This window comes from Pieris brassicae, chromosome Z (assembly GCF_905147105.1).
Source record: "Pieris brassicae chromosome Z, ilPieBrab1.1, whole genome shotgun sequence".
Taxonomy (NCBI): Eukaryota; Metazoa; Arthropoda; class Insecta; order Lepidoptera; family Pieridae; genus Pieris; species Pieris brassicae.
This window is the reverse complement of record NC_059680.1, coordinates 4838912-4860001: the sequence shown is the minus strand read 5'-3', so window position 1 is coordinate 4860001 and position 21090 is coordinate 4838912. Positions and strand designations below refer to the sequence as shown.

Genomic DNA, 21090 nt, shown 5'->3' with positions numbered 1-21090 from the left:
TAAAAAAACTATTTTTTATGCAGAATGTCACATCTCTAATAACCGATAGAAATGTAGAAGATGTACGGTTTGTTTACAATTAAAATTTTAATAATTTTTTTTAAATACTTAAACGCAATTCTGGCAACAAAATTCACTTGGAAAAGTTCAAATCAAGGTACAGAGTACCTACATAATCAGTATCATCGAATTTGGGCCACGGTTTCTAAATCGTTACCGAATGGTAACCCGTAACCTCAAAACTTTAACCATGAATATCTCCATAACAATGGGGCTCCGCAGGTTGAGGATGGCATAGGGGGGTAGTTCTCAACCCCCTCACCCCTGCCCCCTAAAACCTCAAATATCGACGGTCCATATTGGAAAGTTTAACCTATTGTTTGAGTAACATGATAATTGTTATTTTTTTTACAGACTTGTACTGTAGGAGATTGGTTTTGAATATATGAAATGCAATACGTAAAGGACCATTTTGATGGAAAGAGATGACATAAAACTACAAATGTAAAAGTTTTTGAAGCATATAACGTAGAACCGTGAAGCTAAAGAGCATTGAGTGATTTATTTAGACGAGACTCACATTCTCGGTTCATGTTCTGTAAATAACTGCTGGCAACAAGTCTATCTGTCAACTATCACCACAATATGAATACAGATAATTTTACAAAACTGGTGACAGAGAAGCTAATTCCAAATTTAACAAGACCTTCATTAATTTTAATGGATATTGCTTGTTATCATTCCATGTATGGCAAAAATGTTGTGAATGTGTAAAGAAAATTGAAGACAATTTTATCAAGCATGATATAATAATTGAATTGCTAGAAGCTGATTTCTAATAAACATCTCTACAAAAAATGGAATCGTTTTCTAGTTATGAATGAGGTTTTAAATTATTTGTGTGATTAAAATGATATATAATAAATTAGTAAATAAAGTAATTTACAATTGATGTATTTTTCATGATATATTTTCCTTCCTTAGAACCTGATGTATAATAACATTATTCATACAAATCACTAATATATTTCATTTTCATTAATACTAAAGACAAATTAAAATTAAACAGTATCAAGATGACTAAATCTAATTTCCCCAGTTGCCCACAACATATTTTTATTTCCCTATGTGCCATGAGGTTTCGGGAGAACTATACGCGCGGTGGTTTTCGTGTGTTCTTATCATTTTAGCGTGACCTGCGCGAAGCCGCGAAATTCAAAACAAAAGAAGTATTCAGTTGAGCTAAATAAAAGGTATTTTAAATGAATAATAAACGAAATATACTCTGGTCAGGTACTAATGGAATATTTTGTTGTTCTTGTGTTTTTATTATTTTAGCACACTTTAACTCAGCAGTTACGGGTATTGTCGCTTTATCTAGAGATTTCTTTACTTGATTTTACTTTACTTGACTAGATTTTCCTTTACGAAACCTATTATCAATTGTTATATTTTCTCATTAATTACGACTTTCATAAAATGAATTCCGAGGTAACTAATCGAGTATTAAAATAAATGCAACTTATTATATAATTATGATTAGATTTTTTATTTTTGAACACATTGCATTGCCGTTAAAATAAAAATATCTTAATTTAAATGATTAGGAGTGTGACGAGCTGCTTTAAAGCTATTAAGCGATCTCTCTCAGGCAACCCTAGTGAGTAAAAAGAAAAGATATTGGGAAAAGAAGAAAGGAAATAGTAAGTGGAAGAAATGCGTAAGTAAGATAATAATTAAAATTACAAAAGACAATACAGAATTATTCAATAACTAATTTGATTTTTTTAATTCTAACAAATATCTATCTATAAACCAACAAGTTTTCCACCAAATGCATTCAGTTTTTCGGAGGCGGATCGAGTTATAGTGTTCAACAGGGTTCCTGGTATCTGCAATAATAATATTCAAACTGTTAAGAGTCAGTTTCGAGACTTATAAATAAGTTTGACATGTAGGTGTCATAATCGCTAATAGTCTCTACTTAGAATCTAGAGTAGATCCTAGGTGTAGGTAGGAAGGAAGCGCCAGACAGGTAGATGAGCAGGCGATATTAAAAAATGTAATAAGATGAAAAACTTACTTAATTTACTAAATACCAGAAATTATATTTATCTAATGAGTCAATAGTGTCGTTACACTGGTGATATTTTTGTCGTGGGTTATTAAGTGTTAAGTCTAGAGTAGTACCTAATAATATAATCCAAACACACTTGACGGCAAATAAAATGCTATATGAAAATGTAGTAACTGATACATCAAAAATAGAACCATATTAAATCTCACCGCAATCAATGAATTGACGAGGTTCGATATCCGCTCCGCACCGCCGACAATTGCTCGACCAGTGTTATAAAATTTGTCACCTGTATTTCCGTACTTCTCCTCTTCTCGTATTGTATCCACTATCGGTTTCGGCTATTAAAAGCATAAACATTATTATAAAACATCCGTCATTGATATAAAGCGTTTTAAATTTTTCACCTATAGTTTATCTAATGTATTTTTCAGAAATATGATGTAGGTATGTTATGCAAAAAGCAAATCATATGTGTAAATACTTGTAGGTTCAAGTATACCTGACTTTCGACCCATAGTTATGAACATTATGTTTCGTATTTGAATACAATAATTTTATTGTTTATGAAGTTGTTTATAGTGTGACAAGTAAAGTGTAAATTTTTTTTTTCATACTATGTACCTGTAAAAACCCAGCGGCAACATGCTGAATGCCTTCGTTGACAGAAAGAACTTTACTGCCGAATCCTTCAGTTTCCAGCAATGCCCCTTCAGTCTTTGTTCCATATCCTAACTGGAAATGGAAGAAATTATTTGTGTCTAAATATTTCACTTGTGGCTTATTGAGCGTAAGCGTATTTTCAATTTAAATGAATTTAATTAAAGCGGTTGAAATTGCTTTTTAATCTGTTCCAAGCTCGTATTCAAAAATATTTGCTTACTCGGGTTTTGTAATGAAGTATATCGTTTGCCGCTCCTAGTTTATGATCCACTAAATTAGGTTTATTATTGTGTAGCGTGTCAACTCCAGGATGATTTTCGGGTAATAGGGGTTCAGCTAGATGAATATCAGATGGCCCTTTAAATGTTCCAGGATCTTCATATACTGGAAGATCGACTTTAATAGGATAATCTACTGGAGTAGCAAGCGTCCCTATTGTGTATATCGATAGTAATAAAAGTGTTGAATGCATTCTGGAAAAATAGAGAATTTATAGAGTCATCTTTAATGTGTATTAATAACGCAAATTGTAACAGAATTCATGATGTGTCTTGTAGAAATGAAAATATTATAAATTCTGTGTCAATAGGTTTCATTCTTTCATTAAGGAAGTAGGCGATTAAGAGAAAATCTCATTGAAGCATATAAAATCCTCACTTGCCACTATAATGTTCCAGGAATTGAGAATCTCTTTATTTTAGGTTAAAATACATATTTGGGAGTAGTTCTTTTAAACTGAAAACCACTCAATATAACACAAATTCCCTAAAGAACTTTGTCCCAAACCGAGTAGTGGCCGACTGGAATAGGCTTCCAGAAAGTGTAATTTGTGACCTCTTTGAACTCTTTTAAAAATAGGTTGGATAGTTTCGCAAAATCCCCAAATACGCGCGCATCATCATCATCATCTTACTTAAACATTCTTATTTTTTTACCCTTTTATTTAGTGAAATGGTCATTCCATCAATTAATTACTGGCTGAGTTCTCTGTTATAGAGTTAAATTATAATAGTCGTTTTATATTGATCTCACTCTGCGTGGATGTCTGAGATCTGTATAGTTATTATTCGTGCAATAAAATATTTATTTTATTGATTAATTCTTTGGCTACAATACTCTTTGTGCAAAAGTCAGATGCCAAATTTTCGACATATTTATAATATAATAATCTAATACTTATTGGTTGAATTGACCCAACATTAATAACATGTAACATCCTAATTTTATAAAAGAACAGTATGGAAAAAATGCCAGAAGTGACCCGATGTTTTGGTATGTTCCCGGCAAAACATGCAACTTATTTAATATCTTTGGTCGGGTTGGGAATGGGAGGCCTTGGATTAACTGGAATAGTGTTATACGGCCTAATAGAGAAGGCCGTTACAGCGTTTCTTTTCCAACATTCCAAAGGCCCAGTAGATGACACAGTGAAGAAATGTGTACTTCTAACATTAGGATTGACGTCTTTACTCCTGACTATCGGCGGCGCCCTTATGTTTTTGGGAGCTACTTCTAACAATCCCGGTCCCTTGGCAGTATCGGTATGGATTATATTTGCCATGAACTTAATTAATATAACTTTATGTATCGCAGCTCCGCTGTCTTGTTTCTTTATGGATACGTTATGTGTTGTAAAAAAATTGTCGTTTACCTCAATAGTATTTCTGTTTTTCATATTGACAATTTTTCTAGAATTCTGGGTGTACTTTATGCTTGTTGCGAATACCTATCTCATGGAAATTACTTAAATAAATTATATATGTTTTTAAGCCTTACTTATTGGCATTATGATTCTTATTTATTAAATATTTGTAAAAGAGATATTACCAAATCGTATCAATGTCAAAGTTACATGCCTGAGTCACCTTATAAGTACTATAATTATAAACAAATTAATTAATTAATTTAAATAAAATAATCTTAACATTATAATAATTAAAGTTAATTAACTTTAGTAATGTATAAATCATTTACTTTACTTAGATAAATAACCTAATTAATTAATGAGATAAATACCGAAGCAGAACGAATCCTAATCGCCATAGTCTTAATGCCTGTTACTCCGGGTCCGAGGCAGGGGTGAAAATTATTGTTTCAGTATGAGGCACGGAAGGCTAATTTTTTGAAGAACGTACGTAACGTAATTATGTAAATGCTATTATACACACTGTTTAGGATTATTTGATAGTGGGTAAAAAAATTAAATAATGTTGCATTAAGCTTGTGTTAGTAAGTTAACTGTGAGATCCCGCTTATGTTTTTGGAAACAACTTAATCACATACGCAAAGCTTGATATAACATTTCTTAAATATAAAATGACCTTTTACACGAGATAATATATATATTCCTAGATATATTATATATTTTGCTTTAAATCTATTTATAGTAGTTTACTGGTTTCGTCACAGAAGCGTTATTTATAAATTAATTCTATTCGTTAGTTTGCTGATGTACCTTCATATAACTTAAAAATATTTGGAAGAGAATGACTCACCTTGTTAAGACACTGCTTTTGGTTTAAACTTACGTCTGTAGTGATTAAGTAACTCACTACTAACTAATTTCTGATGGCAAGTAGTGGCCGAGACTCACCTACTTTCACGCGTTACGTCATGGAGCCTTGGAAGTTAGCACCAATGTGATATAAGGGATCCCAAGTATTGCATCGCATCACGTTCTTGGCTTTGTTTAAAGCATCTAGCTAAGGGATATAAAGAGTGTTAAACGCTTATTTTGAGTCGATAGTCTATGGTGCTTTATACAGGTAGAGCCTACATTAAACACACAAGTAAAAATGTAACAGTTTGGTAATTTAGTTTAATCTAAAAATCAACTTGTCGTTACTAATTTGTCCCGGACTTCCCGATACGAATAAATTTACTGTCAAATTGTAACTTTTCTGAAAGTTATATCGCATAACTTTTATGATATACACATAGATGTAACGGGCAAAAATAAGTTTATTATTTTTTTAAAACATTACTTTTGGTTAAAAACTTTAATTCCTTTTACTCATTTTATTTACGATTTAAAAACCTACATAAATCCTGTTTTGTAAAGAACCCATAATAATATTAACATTGCACCCTTAACGCTACAAGGGTGGTAGCGACAGGAAACATATTCCATAACTAATAATCCTTTAGCCATACTTTACAAGTAAAATCATTTATAACTTTTCCTTCCGTTTCCTTTTCTTTCCTTCAAATTATATTAACGTCTGCAATATTTTTTATTGCTTAAACATTATAAATAAACTAAGGGTACAAAAATAATTAAAAAAAACTACAAAGGGTTTTTATTTTTATTTTTTATGGCCCGCACGGTTTGTGCATTGTGGCCCAGGGTAAAAATACGGAAACGGGTAAAAAAATATAATTATGAAATGGAAAGGAATTTAAGAATGGAAATTAAATCTAAAAAATAAAAGATCAATTCTTATAGAGCTACATAAAAAAGGAGTATAAGACAAGACATTTACTTTCATATTGTCTAAATTTTTATATCATTACTTAAGATAAAAGCTGCTAAAAGTTTATACGTGTGTCTAATGTTGCAAGTAAACAGGATATGGATGAAGGGAAAGGAATTTGACGGGAAATGAAACCTTCGAGAAGAGCCGACCGGTCTCGTCGAGAACAAATAAACATGATGTGGTTCAAATCAGCTTCTTCATATCCGCATTCGCACGTAGGGCTGTCTAAAATATTTAGCTTAGCAAGATGAGCTGGAGTGCAGACGTGTCCCAGTCGCATAGGAGATAAAACAAAGGGGTTTAACATTGGGCCTGAATTATTTTTCCTCTGTGGAATGTGATGAAAAATTATAAAATTTCGCTTAGCCTGAAATGTTATCTGTCAATCATACTTTAACTCTGACATTACTTACTAGCTGTTCACTTCACACTTGTTGAAAGTTGAGACTTGAGGGTTGAGACGTAAACGTTGAATGTTGAAACTTGTTTCTTGAAGGCTGCTTAGTAAATAGGCAGTATGTAATTTTTATGGAAGATTATAACACAAAGTACAGGAATAGAGTTGTGACAAAAATATTTAATCTTTGGAGATACTAAAAAATTATTTTTTAATGATTTCAAACTACAAGATATGGGTAAAACTGTTAATATATTTCTTTGGGGCATATTGGCAGCGTCAGCAACTTGGAGCGTTTCGTTGTATCTCTACTGGTTGCTCAGTGTAAGCGGTAAGTCTCGAACAAATATTAAATATAAGTATGCTTTCATATTGGCGTATATATATTCATTATATTCTAATACTTAAGTATAGTTTCTTGATGGAAATTCCTGTTACTAGCTGTAGTATCACAAGAAATTTTAATTGTTTCACTTATTCAACAGTTCACAAAATATCAAAGACATGCCTGTGTTTTTAGGTTCTAATAAAATACAAAATGCAGAACACAGAATACAATATCATTTAGTAAACTCAGAAGAAAAATATAGATTGAAAAATAATGATAAGTCTATAGTTGGTTTAGAAGGAAAGAACCTTTTGTATGATAACTTAAAAGCAAATTCTAAATATTCAAGTAGGCTGTGGAAAAATAATAGAGATCATTCTGAGTACTTGAGAAAAATGATGCTTAAAGAGAAGTTTTCCCGGCAGTTTGGTCAGAAACCACTTAAATTGGATAAAAGTCTGGGTAAATACATTTAAATAGTTTGTTTACAATGATTGATATGTAATAAAAATAAAACAGGATCTATTATATTACCTTTAATGCTTGTTATTCTAAAAGACCATACTTCTGGGGATTAAAATATTCAATAAATAACTAAAATTGAAATACAATTAACTTTTAATTACAATGTACAGAATAATTATGTATTTAAAATTTAAATTTAAAAAGGTTGTTTAATAATATGATGTAATAATGTTAATGTATTTACAGAAAATCAAAATGGGTTAATTCGCAATGCAGAAGATGTAAGGATTAGGGAAAAAGGGTACAACTTACATGCGTTTAATACACTCATCTCTCAGAGAATTGGAAATCATAGACAGTTACCTGATACAAGACATAAACTGTAAGATTTACTTGTTGGATTTGTATATTTAAATTTAAGCTGTCTATAAAAACTATAGTATTATGACAGGTTATCTACACTTTTTTTTGTAACAGAGTAAATATTTATCCAAGCTAATGGCTATTTGTAGTTCCTTGTTCATTTATTTTCTTTATTAAATATAAACAATTAGTATTTCAATCTTATGGAATATAATGGTATTTTAACAAAAGTATCCACTATTAAACCAACTAATTACAGGTGTAAATCCATGCAATATCCAGAGAGGCTTCCTAAGGCATCAATAATAATTTGCTTTTACAATGAACATTTTGAGACTCTCATGAGGTCCATACATTCAATATTAGATCGTACAGAACAAAGATACTTAAAAGAGATTGTATTGATTGATGACTTTAGTGACATTGAAAATTTACATACCAATATTCAAGAAGCAGTTGATAAGTTGAATAATAGAATGAGAAAAGAGGAAGAAATGATTGAGACTAACAATATAGACGGTGAAAATATTGTTGATTATATTAATGATGATAATGGTGAGTTAAAAAAGACCACAGACCGTCAAGCAGCAAAATTGTCTAAGAGTGGCTTAAATATTAGGCTATTGAAAACTAGTAAGAGAGAAGGATTGATACGAGCAAGGTTGTATGGAGCAGATAATAGTGTAGGAGAGGTAAGTTTTCTTACCCTACATAGTAATAATAATAATAATTAAAAATTAATCAATTGAAAATAAAAACAAATACTAAATGTTTGGTCCCTGTACTGGAGTACCTTTAACGCTGGCTCCCTATTTGTTTATTAATAATATATAAAACCCTTTAAGCTATGTGCCAAACATAGAGCTCATCTGAAGGCTAGAAGTCTAATGAACAAAGACATAGAATCAACTATTATTTAATATCACTGTATATTATGTAAAAAGTATACTTTTTACTTTTTTATTTGTGTCATAAATAGATTGAGTAATTACACATGTTATTATTATTAATTATTGTTGGTAACTAACAAAAATAAGACAAACAGGTATAATATTTTGCCTGTTTTGTAAATTTTTTCTTAAAGTTTTAAATATCTTATAACCGACATTGATAAATATATTGCATAGAATACATCCAGGACTTATCCAGGCTGTCTGGTTTGCGATTCATCTATCTATTATATTTGGTTTACCTGGCTTGTGTGTGTCATTTAATGTGGTCCATTCAGTTAGAACTTTTGCCCATATTTTGTTTTAATTTTAGGTACTTATATTCCTGGATTCCCACATTGAGGTGAATGAGAATTGGCTACCTCCATTGCTGTCACATATATCCCAAGGTGTGAACGGAGTTGAGACACGCTATTCATCAAATGTTGTAGCTCCAATGATAGATGTTATTAATGCAGACACATTTGATTATACTGCAAGTCCATTAGTTCGTGGTGGTTTTAATTGGGGTCTGCACTATAAATGGGACAATGTACCTAAAAGTATCCTTAAAGGTAAACAATTCTTTGTGTCATTTTCTTATTTATTTATTCATAGTATCAGTATTCCTACAGCTACTTAATATAGAATATCTTAACAATAATATTATACACAAAAGCCACAAACGGAATACACATTCAAACATAAACCACAAAATAAAAATTTAACATATATATGAATAAAAAAAATATTGTAAGATGCATTGATCATTATAATTTTAGGTCCTTACATATGAAATTGGCGTTTTGTTTGGGAGCTACAAAAAGTAGTTTCAGTTAATCAAAGTATTGTACCATTATGCACTTTTGCCATTTTATAGGTGGTTCATTGATCCCCTTACTAAAAAACCATTCGGAAGGGAATCAATAAAATATTTGAAGGCGGTTTCGAAAGCCCCATCAGAGTTGAAAAAAATGGTAATCCAAATCCAGGGAGTATGGTGAATGATTAGACCTTCCAATTGAAGCTCCTCTAATTAGGTAGTGAGGACGGACAGACGTAGTTTGCGATGGATTCCACAATACCCTTCAATTCTTCGTTATCAACTTTGGTCTCCGTTTACGGGGTTTGTTGTGCAGGTCGAAATCTCAAGAACAATAATGCACTGGTTTTCTTTTACCACACTGCCGCTATAAACATCATTAATTCTTCGAGCTGTTTCTGCAGCACTGTTGTCACTGTGGAACTGGTACTCATAAATAACGCGTTTTTCATGTTTTACATTTATAAATAAAAAGAGAAAAAGCAAAGAAAAAAATTACAACGGGAACATGAAATGAATCATGGTTTTCGAAAAACAAATGCACGAGTAAATAGCTGTATAAAATTGAATTTGGAAATCAAAACCATAGACATCTCCTATTTTTCAGGTGAAAGTGGCCAGTACGAAAAACGTCAATTACATATTTAAGGACCTAATACATTTAAAAGAAGAATAACAATGCCATTGTACCTAATCAGACCAGAATATTTTTAAGCATTTTTTAGTTACATCTATTTGCTGGTAATTTGTGTTATACTCTGAAAGTATTCGATGCATGAATGAGTTACGTAAATAGTTTGCATTAGCCCGAGGAATTCGAAATAGTTTGCTTTGATGAAGAAAGGGGTGAAATAGTAAAAGCGACAATTAGTCAGGGCAGTCAAATAAACCGTTGCAAATAGCGTGTAAAAACATTAGGTCGTATTGTTTACGTCTACATTCAAGGGATTCAATACCAAAGTACTTGCAGGAATCTATAAAGGTACTTTCGGACATCTTAACTAGAGAGACAACTACATGTGACTAATATATATTCAGGAAACTCCTAAACAATGCGTTGAGCCTCTAGCCCATTTGCACTTTGTTCTTTTTAAAAAAATACTTGTCTTTGCTTGATTTGATTTTTTCATATAGTGTTTCATATAGGGTAAATTAATATATATATATATATATATATATATATATATTGATTTATTGATATACGTTGATGAATATATAATACCCACTGTATGATGAGGACCATCATAGTTAAGTATGGATTCACACACACACCAAAAATCTCAAGTGCCTTTAATAGCAACTAGCAAATTGTTTTCTTACAAATCACTTAGGTCCAACATATTTCACACTACAAATATACTCGAATAACTTTTGATATGACAATTGTATGTATGTATGATGTTTTTGTAATTTTTAGATGATGCAGATTTTGTAAAACCAATTAAGTCGCCGACTATAGCCGGTGGTCTCTTCGCTATATATAGAGAATATTTCAATAAAATTGGCAAATATGATTCTGGAATGAACCTATGGGGTGGTGAAAATCTAGAAATCTCGTTTAGGGTAAGTTAAGTAAGCATAACCGATACCTTGTACAGGGTCTATTTTATAGCAGATTAATCAGTCACCTTCATAGTCCTGGAATGCGTGGCTGTGGCTTCTCAACGAACGTAAATCCTTAGAGTGAGGTCGCCTCGTGAAGCCTGCGAAGCCCAGGAAACTTTTGAGCTTCTACAAGCTGCTAAGCTGAGTAAAACACCAGGACTTTACGCACAACGGACCAAATGGTGTGGAAACTGAGTAAACACTACAGCACTCGACTCAAAGGTCGTGGATTCAAAACCCAGCAGTGGATCAATAAAGTAAAACATCGTGAAGAAAACAGCAATTCCATAAATGACATGATTAAGAATGAATGTAGGCTATTAAGAAAAATAATAATGAATCAGATGCCGAAACAATAGGGCAAGACTTTTGGGTCAAACGTGTTATAAACAACATTATTTATTAGAATTTAATCAAGTTATACTAGCTTAAAATGGAGATGGTCTCAAGTAATGCAAACTTAATGAATGTAACAAATAAATGCATCTGCATACTGGCATCCAAGAGACAGCACCGGAAGACAGGGGCGCTGCCCAAAAACACGATGGCTAGTTGACATCAGCCTGACCCTGGAGCCATACTGTATCAGAGTTGCCAATGATGGAACTCATTGGAGCGAGCTGGGGCAGGATTAATTACTGGCTCACCGAATTGCGAGATATTTTATATGCTCAATCTCAATGTTAATCTTGTAATTCGGAAAGGCTTTTTATCGTTATTGTTAAGTTTATAAATAAGTCATTATATTTATGGGAAATTATATTTAAATCTGAGGAGTTCACTCAAAGACGTTATTGTTTGATGACCAATATATTTGGACAGTATAGATATTGACAAATACTTATCGTACAATATTTAATTTAGATTAATTCCAGTTAACACTAGCTTACTTTACAAGCAGCTGGTTCAGAGCACCGATCTCGTTTTAAATCACAACAATTACTCACAATTTTTCTCTTACTAGGGTTGCCTGGTAGAGATAGCTTGTCAACGATAAGGCCGTTGCATCCCATACATTTTTTTATGTATTGTGTTATTTGTGTTTTTTTAAATGCAACGAAGTGTGAATAAATAAATAAATAAAATAAGTTGGTTGTAACAATATTCGTACTTATAAGTTAGGTAATGGTTTCAAAGTATGAAATAATTAAATATTAACAAAACCAATCTAATTAGACATAGACATAACATTTATTACTAACAAAATACACACAGCATAACAATAATCAAATATAAGAGGATAGAGATGCAGAGTTGTTCCACAGCGCTGGTCATTCTGCCAGAGACCACAGCAGCTAGTTTGCGCCTGAGTTGCAAAAAAGAATAAGAATCTAATAATAGTAACACTCAGTAGAAACAAATAATAATAATAATAAAATTATAATTCTTAAAAGTAACAGAAGAAATAAACAAAAGCAACAATAAAAATCAATTGACTCGATCATAACATTCCTGACATATATTGTATATTATGTATATGATTTCATTTATAATTAAAGTTTTTTGTATTTGTAGATATGGATGTGTGGTGGGAAATTGGAATTAATACCTTGCAGTCGTGTGGGTCACGTGTTCAGGAAACGTAGGCCGTATGGCCTTGGTGATAAAGAGGACTTTATGCTACATAATTCTATGCGAATGGCGCGTGTTTGGATGGATGAATACGTTGTAAGCAATTATAGAAATATTATAGTAATAAGTATTGAGCGTTCTATATTAAAATTTCTTATCTTGATTCTGGCTTTAAATCATGTATTATTTGTAAAACAATTACAATATACAATTTGCTTTTCGATAGCCGACAAAATCACTAAATGTAAAATACAAAAAAACATGTACCTCACATGGTATATATATTATGTTTCCTTTTTTTCTACTTCCAACTCTTCTTAATATTTGTATTTGGATTAGATGTATATGAATACATGTATAATTTTATTATAAAAAATTAATTTACAATATATATCAATTAAATGTTTCTAATCTTTTCATAATTCAATTATTTGCATACAACTACAATCAATATTCAAAAATACTCATCACTCAGCCATAAATTATAAGAATAGATTATTGTCTATTACAGATGCTATAGTCATAAAAAGAACAGATAATACATAATTTGAACATGAACAAGGTATACATTTTAATATAGTATTATTTCACGAATTACCAAAATATTGATGTTTACATATATATAGGTTCATTTGTCTCTTTAGATATTTTTTTTACTGTATGTATGTGTTATTGTTGGAGTTACATAATATGTGAGTAATAAATTTTGTGAGTGTTAGTATGTTTGTCCACAAAAAATCTGAGAAATTAAAAGACAAGAGAACATGCAGGAATAATGTAGTTAAAAAAATAATTTTTCAATTGACAGGTATTTTATTATATTTTCAGAATAAAGTGATCGAACACAACCCGGCAGCTGCTCACGTCTCCATAGGTGATATTTCTGAACGTCAAAAACTTCGCCAGGAACTAAATTGCAAGTCCTTTAAGTGGTATCTTGAGAATGTTTACCCAGAACTGGAGGGTGGGGAAAATTCAATAGCTAAGAAAAGGATTCAAGCCCTTAATGATCCAGACAAGAACAAATTTCAGCCGTGGCATTCTAGGTAAGATATAATACAGACATTTTCAATCAGTGCTTTAATAGACAATTATTTGGTTCATTTATTTTACTATTAAATTTGCTTATGCGATACAAAAATCCGACTTAATACTGCAAAACGCGCGGCAAAAACTGTCGAAAATGACGCTTAGTGGTGGAACGACGACGTGATACGGGAAAATAGAATTATATTCACTTTGACTTTTAACTCCGTAGAATTCTGACAGCTATATTATTTTGACATATCACAGATTACAAACCTTTTTAGCCGGGCACAGTTTTCAATTTCTATGCCTTTATACATAGATTATATTTGTTAGTGAACGTATAAAATGTATTAAGCGCCACATTTAAAGTGGTTTTACGGCGAGTGATAATTACGACCCGTTACGCAAACAGTAAAAATAACATTTCACAGCTAACATTTTTTAAAAGTTTTACCAAATCTGGGATTACTAGGCAGTGATGCCAGCTAAAGCATAAAATAAACTAAACTAAAGTTCGATATATTGATCGTCATGTTGAAATATTTGCTATTTTTGTATTAGATCACTTATAGTAATTATTTAGACTTACCTTTTTATATGTAAAACAAAAAATACGTAGCATTTTATTTTTTATTGCCCTCAAATGGGTCAAATTTTTCCCTTCTTAATGGAGAACTTTTTTAGTAGCAACACTTATGAAATGTCAGAATTCTACGGAATGAAATATCTGAGTTCAAATGCATGATAAAAATAAATCTGTTTCAGAAAAAGGAATTACACTGATTCTTATCAAATAAGATTGAAGAACACGAGCCTTTGTATACAAAGCGCGAAAGACATCAAGACTAAAGGTAGTGGGCTCGTACTAGTGAACTGTATTAGGAGTCATAATCAGGTAATTGTGTTGTCTATATTACTAACAAGTAATTAAGCTAATAATCTACGCAGCGCAGTTCCGTAAATTTTATTTGATTTTCCTTTCTTTTTACGATATTAACTCTTACACATACCAATACAATCTACAATCTTTTGGGTGTGGGGCTCAGAATTCTGTATGCCGCGATCATTTCTACTAGGCATATAGGTGATCAACCTTCTTAATATACCTTGCACTTTTTGGGTGTAGTACCGTCTTCACGATATTTTCCGTACTAGCGAGTGTTAAATGCGCATATACATAAAGTCAATTGGCACTCAGCTGGCTATCACACTTACGACCTCAGGGATGAGTGTCGCATAAGTCCTTTTTACTTTATATTAAATTTATAAACGAACGGATATCCATTCGTAAGATTCAAAACGGTTAGGTTAGGTTAGTGCCTTATTCAACCAATCAGAGCGCACATGCCGTTTGGTTATCACTTACTAATTATTTTATGCGTGAGTTTGGTAAGTTTATCTATTTTTTTTCGAACATGAGGCAGGAGGCTCACCTGATGCTAAGTAATACCGCCGCCCATGAACACTCCCAAAGCCAGAGGGCTCGCAAGTGCGTTGCCGGCCTTTTAAAATTTGGTACGCTGTTTTCTTGTAGGAATAATGATTATAAATTTCCTAGGAAATCTTGCGGATTTTGTTATAGTCCGGTTACATATCTAAAGCGTTGTTACCTACAATTTCGAATACGTATCCTGGACACTAGACCGTACAAATATATAAACATTCACCTACTCATTATTATGCAATGTCAAGATAATCCTAATCAGTAGTAGATAATGCAATTAGTTTATGCTTTTGACCAATTAAATTAAACGTTTAGTGTTTCGTTAAATTCTTAAATTATTTTTTAGGTTTGGTTCGAAACGGATCGAAGTGAACTAGTATTAGCACGTACACTGTGTCTCGATGCTGTTAATAATGTATCACCATTACTTGGAAAGTGCCATGAGCTGGGAAGTACACAGGAGTGGAAGCACAAGGGCTCGGTGAGTAAAAGCTCGCGTGTGATTAGATGGACGATCGCGTTGAAATGTTTTTTTTTTAAATTCACGACGCTTTTAAGCCATTCCGCATGCGTCGAATGTTAGTGAGTAACCGACACCCCGATGGTTGAGAATTTAGAAAATATTCAAAAAAATCTTCCTTTTGAAAATGACAAATTTAAAAAAAAAATTGCGGCCAGATTTAACTAGGCACCCATATATGATAATAGAAAAAAAATAGCTTTAATTTAATATATAATTAATAAATGTATGATCGTTATGAATGTATAAATGTATCGAAATCATGCCTGTTTATACCTGGCTACGAAGAAGTGCGGCCAGGTTGGCAACGGTTCCCGTGATTTTTTAAAATCTTTTAGTAAATTGCCGTGATGTAGATTAGATTTCATTTAAATATCAAGTGAATTTCATTAAAAAATACTAGCGGCCAAATTTTGATAGGCAACATGGTAGATATACATTCTCCTAATTATAAATATACGTGGAAATTCGATTTTTAGCTAATAACTTATGAGTGCCCTAATCCTGCAGCCGGACCATTTGTTCACTCGCAGCACTTTGGGATCGCGCGGTACAAATAATCATTGATATATCGATTCAATATTGCGTCTTTGCGTCACTATTTATAAAATGGAAAACATGAAATATCGCGTTATTTACGAGTACGAGTTCCACCATGGCACCAGTACTGCAGAAACGACTCGAAGGGTTAATGATGTGTATGGCGGCGCTGTCCCAAAAGTAAACACAGTGCGTTTTTGGTTCCAACGTTTTCGTTCTGGAAATTTCGAGCTGCAGAACAAGCCCCGTGGACGGCCGGAGACCAAACTTGATAACGAAAAACTGAAGGCTATTTTGGATTGATCCATCGCAAACTAGGTCTAAGTTAGCTGCAGGCTGCGGTGTTAGTGATAAAACTGTATTAATCCACTTGAAGCTAATTGGGAAGGTGAAAGCTTGAAATTGAGTTGAATTGAGTGAAGCGAATCGACAAACGCGCATCCACTGCTGCGTTACATAACTCCACCGGCACAATAATTTTAAATCGAATCATTGCCTGCCATGAACGATAATCACAAGCACTCATCGCAATGGCTGAACCCATCCAAACCAGCCAAAGCAAAAATTGACTCCGAAAAGTGTGTTTGGTGGACTAGCGCCGAACGTTCACTATAACTTTTTAAATCTGGCTAGATGATTACGGCAGATGTCTATTAGCAACTGGAAACCATGATGGGAAATATAACTGGTAAATAAGCTGGCCAATTGCTCTACGCCACTACTTCTTTACGACAATGCTAGACCATACACTGCACAACAGACTGCTACCAAATTAGAGAAGATTCGATTGGAATGTCTAAGACATCCGCCAACCCCGGACCTAGCTTCCCATTTTTTCGAAATTTGGATTTCTTGCAAGGTCATAAATTCAACTTTGATGAGGCAGCCGAAACCGCCTTCAAAAATTTTAATGATTCACGTCCGAATGATTTTTTAAGTGACTAACGAACTACCTATAAGATGGTTAAAGTGCGTAGATAGCAACGTTACATACATTAATGAAATATATTCTATTAAAAAAACTTTTTGTTTCTCCTATACAAAACGCCAATTTCATATAAAATATTATCACAATAGTCACCCTTATCACTTTCTAACGACTTGAATTACCGATCTCCCTGTATATTAATAAATAATATTTACGATTTCTAGGCTGGCAGCCCAATTTATAACGCAGCAGCTGGAATGTGTTTGGGAGTCGATCGCGCCTACCGGAATGAACCTATTTTGATGGTGATTTGCAACAACGAATCGAAAAATCAATGGGATTTTATTAGATCGTAAACTATGATACTTTTAGCGGTAGAAATAGTGATAATTTACATTTATCAATATTCAGATTCTGTTGTATTGTGACTTTTCTACTGTAATATACGAATCTCATGTGAATCTCAAATGAAGTATTTAAGTTTTGGGTCTAGACTTCATTTATATAATATAGTTATTATTTTTATATATATTTTAAAGAAAACTGTGAAATTTTTATATTAACTATTGTGTTAATTTTACAACGAATTAACAGTTAAGGGATGCTAATTAGTCATGGATAAAATATGGTAAAATACCTTTTTTAAAGACTTTTTAATAATACACTTAAATTGTATATTGATTTGTTTGAAAATTATAAGGCCTACATCAGTGTGCGACTGTCATCCCTGCGCTCGTAGGTTCAGTCATGGCCGTGCTCTACTGGAATTTCTGTATATGTGCTGTTCCTCGTACGGCGAAGGAAAACATTGAAACCGGCTTGTCTCAAATCCAAAAATCGGCAGATAACCGACTTCTGTATGAAATAATGATCAAAGAAACCGATGTAACCTGAGGCCATATAGCGATCTCGTGCTACTGGATTATTATTAATCCGTTATTCCAGAAATTCTATGCTATGCTATCGCCTCTAAGTGTTAAATGGATGTTGATTTATTTCACAATTTAAAGGGAAATACCAATATGACACGCTTCCGGAGATCAGTGTCTCGCTAAATACTCAATTGCGGTCCAGATAGATTAATTGCTTTAAAACAATCGATTAAAAAACTTTTCTTAAACCAATTTTTTGGCGATCCTTTAACTTTTATTTAAATTTAAAAGCGAAACTGTTTCAACTTCATATTTCACCTTAAACATAATTTTACAGAAGTGCTTTAATTAAATTAGGGTTATAAATTAATTATCATGTCATAAAATATTTCTATTGTACGAAAATAGTACTATAGACATATGCATTACCAGCGAAATTTCATAATCTAATCGAAATTAAATGGAAGTCAAACTTCTGTGAAGGCCCTTCCAATAATATATACATATATAGCTTTACATCATACGAATAATACTGTATTTAATTATTCCGTATGCTCTCACTCCATTGTTATTCGAGGTATTTTTTTAAAGGCAAAAGATTTTCGGTTATATGCGAAATAAAGGGATAATAAAAATAACAAATTGAAGAATATTCTCAGTGATTTTTTATATGGCAATAGCTTTAGCTTTTTGCCAGTTTTTCTCAGTGATTCTAATTGAACATAACAAGTTGTCTAACAACAGTTGCATGTGGAGTGAGCTCTAGGCGTTATCTGTCTACTTGAAATAACGAGTCTGCATGTCGCGACGTACTTCAAGACATGTCGAAACCCTCCACGCCAGAATGTATTCCGAAATACTTTTTATATTTGTAATTATAAAATAAATTGCTGTGCTCTGGGCTCTATAGTATTTCGTTAATGGTCTTTTAAATACGATTTTTTTTGTAAAATATTTGGTATGGCAGTCTTTTTTGTAGATTAGTTGTCTTCTATAAACCTGTGCTGTCATCGTGATCTGTTGTCAATGGTTACGCATTTTGGATATGGGGATTTTTATTACACCTTGGTTTACATTATCGAAGTTATTCAGATCACTAACAGTTTTGAAAAAAATCTATAGCTCGTGTTCATCGGTCATAATTATGCATTGTAATGATGAAGAATTTTATCAAATCTGTCCCGTAGTTTTAGAGTAAACAAACAAAACATTTCTCTTTATAGTAGTGTTTTGCCAAAGCCAAAATGCTAATATTTCTAAGGTAACGTTTAAACCCCCGCTATATAATTTTTGATTATTCGTAAACATTCTTAATTCACGCTAGTACGGCGAGAACGACATTGTGTGGTAAAACTATAAAACCTAAAAATGTACTTGTGACAACATTTATACCGAAAATCAATGAAACTTGGATCTCGTATGCATCACATTGTTCCGGTGCGCTTGAATTCGTGTACGTAACTTTAGAAAATAGTCCTGAAATAATTGATGAATAGTCAAGTATTAACTATGAATTTTATCCTGGTTATATTGTAAAATTATGTATTTTTTTATTTACGCGAAAAATTTGTAATTTATTTGTAAATTTTAATTCGGTAAAATCCTTCTGATAATGATCTTGAATTTACGTGATAGTTGTGATTATTTAGATTTAATTATATTAGTTTTAATAAATTTAATGTATGTAGATGTAAAATGTTAAGAATCTTACATACTGCATTATGTTGATTAAGGAATCTCAAAAATTAATTATGAATTGTCTGACTATAAAGTCAACATGTTTTATTGTTTCTAACATCTTACTATTTCTATATGTATTTTGATTTTATTTTATTTAGGCTCAATCATCACACACGTTAAAATAAAGACAATTAAACACTTATGAAATATAACATATCAATTATTAAAAGACCAGAAACGCTCGAGCCCTCTGGCATTAGTGCTATGGGCGGCGGTATCACTCAACATCAGGTGTGACTGTACTGTGCCCCCCCTGTTATATAAAAAAAATATCACTAATTATTGTACTTTTTATTGAGTACTGCATTTTTGACAAAGAGATATGTTAATTAAAAAGCATCTGGAATTAGAAAGTCCTCTGCGCTTTTTAATATGATTATTTTATTTTTTAATCCAAGGTTGTTTCGTCTTAATATAAGTATTTGTTGTTTACTGTTTTATACAATGTAGAACTTATTTGAAATATATTTTGTTTTAATATTTTAAATAAATAATAGATAATATTTGTTGTTTTATTACAGATTTGGTTACTGATAATTTTAAATAATAGACAGTTGGATTTTTTTGCCTATTCAAATAAATAAAATAACAATAAAACATGATAATGTAATATATGAAAGTAAACGTTTTTTAATAAGGCTGAATAATTGTCGTTGGCCTAGTGGATCGCATTTAACATTAGCATGGCATGATGTGCGCATTTAACATTAGCTCGAACGGTGAAGGAAAACGTCGTGAGGAAACCGGCTTGCCTTAGACCCAAAAAGTCGACGGCGTGCGTCAGGCACAAGAGGCTGATCACCTACTTGCCTATTAGATTAACAAATGATCATGAAACATATACAGACCAGGACAAATTAGAGGACCAGACCTAGAAAGGTTGTACCGCCGTTAATTTTTTTAACGATTTTACGATCAATACTTTATCGATATTTAAATAAAAGTCCGGGAGTTCGTTGGTTGGTTAGTGCTCTTCCTCCGACCTAAGGCAAGGGTCATCGACCAGTCTAAACACTGACTGGCCGTCCCGAAAGCCCCAGCCCCAGTGGCTAGTGGGGTCGAGACTTAGAGCATTTCAGGGTATGACGTCATCGCAGTGATTAGAGCCTCGAATTCTAGGTGTGGCTACAAGTCTTTAACGGATATATAGCGCGAATATAAGTGATCAACAAGAAATTCGTGTTTGGTTTTATTTAAACACTTACTGATAACTGAAACTGAGTTTAGCGCCCTCTAGTCACGATTTATTGAACTATTATAGTCAATAAATTATGGTTTTCTATATTAATACTAGGGTGCAGTTGTAACTATTTGAATTT

General features: G+C 32.4%; 3 protein-coding genes across 7 annotated transcripts; 2 read left to right on the top strand and 1 right to left on the bottom strand.

Moving 5' to 3' along the window:
* Positions 1-1578: 1578 nt before the first annotated feature.
* LOC123718611 lies at positions 1579-7198 on the bottom strand. Of its 4 annotated transcripts, XM_045675267.1 has the most exons (7): positions 7018-7198; positions 6630-6713; positions 5334-5442; positions 2961-3213; positions 2702-2812; positions 2287-2418; positions 1579-1892 (listed from the first exon to the last, which is right to left on the bottom strand). In XM_045675267.1, the coding sequence occupies exons 4-7, from the start codon at positions 3210-3212 to the stop codon at positions 1809-1811; spliced, it is 579 nt and encodes a 192-aa protein (XP_045531223.1). In that variant the 5' UTR covers position 3213; positions 5334-5442; positions 6630-6713; positions 7018-7198; the 3' UTR covers positions 1579-1808. The 4 variants fall into 4 exon arrangements, with proteins under 4 accessions (XP_045531223.1, XP_045531222.1, XP_045531224.1 ...); XM_045675266.1 differs by lacking the exon at positions 7018-7198 and having other exon boundaries at positions 6630-6726; XM_045675268.1 differs by lacking the exons at positions 6630-6713; positions 7018-7198 and having other exon boundaries at positions 5236-5351.
* LOC123718613 lies at positions 3863-4517 on the top strand. The gene has a single exon (XM_045675270.1). The coding sequence runs from the start codon at positions 3979-3981 to the stop codon at positions 4486-4488; it is 510 nt and encodes a 169-aa protein (XP_045531226.1). The 5' UTR covers positions 3863-3978; the 3' UTR covers positions 4489-4517.
* Positions 6813-20175, top strand: LOC123718610 (polypeptide N-acetylgalactosaminyltransferase 35A-like). Of its 2 annotated transcripts, XM_045675264.1 has the most exons (11): positions 6813-6944; positions 7134-7403; positions 7653-7788; positions 8029-8461; positions 9033-9273; positions 10939-11084; positions 12642-12794; positions 13527-13744; positions 14493-14622; positions 15518-15652; positions 17384-20175. In XM_045675264.1, exons 1-11 carry the CDS (start codon positions 6848-6850, stop codon positions 17513-17515), a joined length of 2091 nt encoding a protein of 696 aa, XP_045531220.1. In that variant the 5' UTR covers positions 6813-6847; the 3' UTR covers positions 17516-20175. The 2 variants fall into 2 exon arrangements, with proteins under 2 accessions (XP_045531220.1, XP_045531221.1); XM_045675265.1 differs by lacking the exon at positions 7134-7403 and having other exon boundaries at positions 6848-6944.
* The last annotated feature ends 915 nt before the right edge of the window (positions 20176-21090 follow it).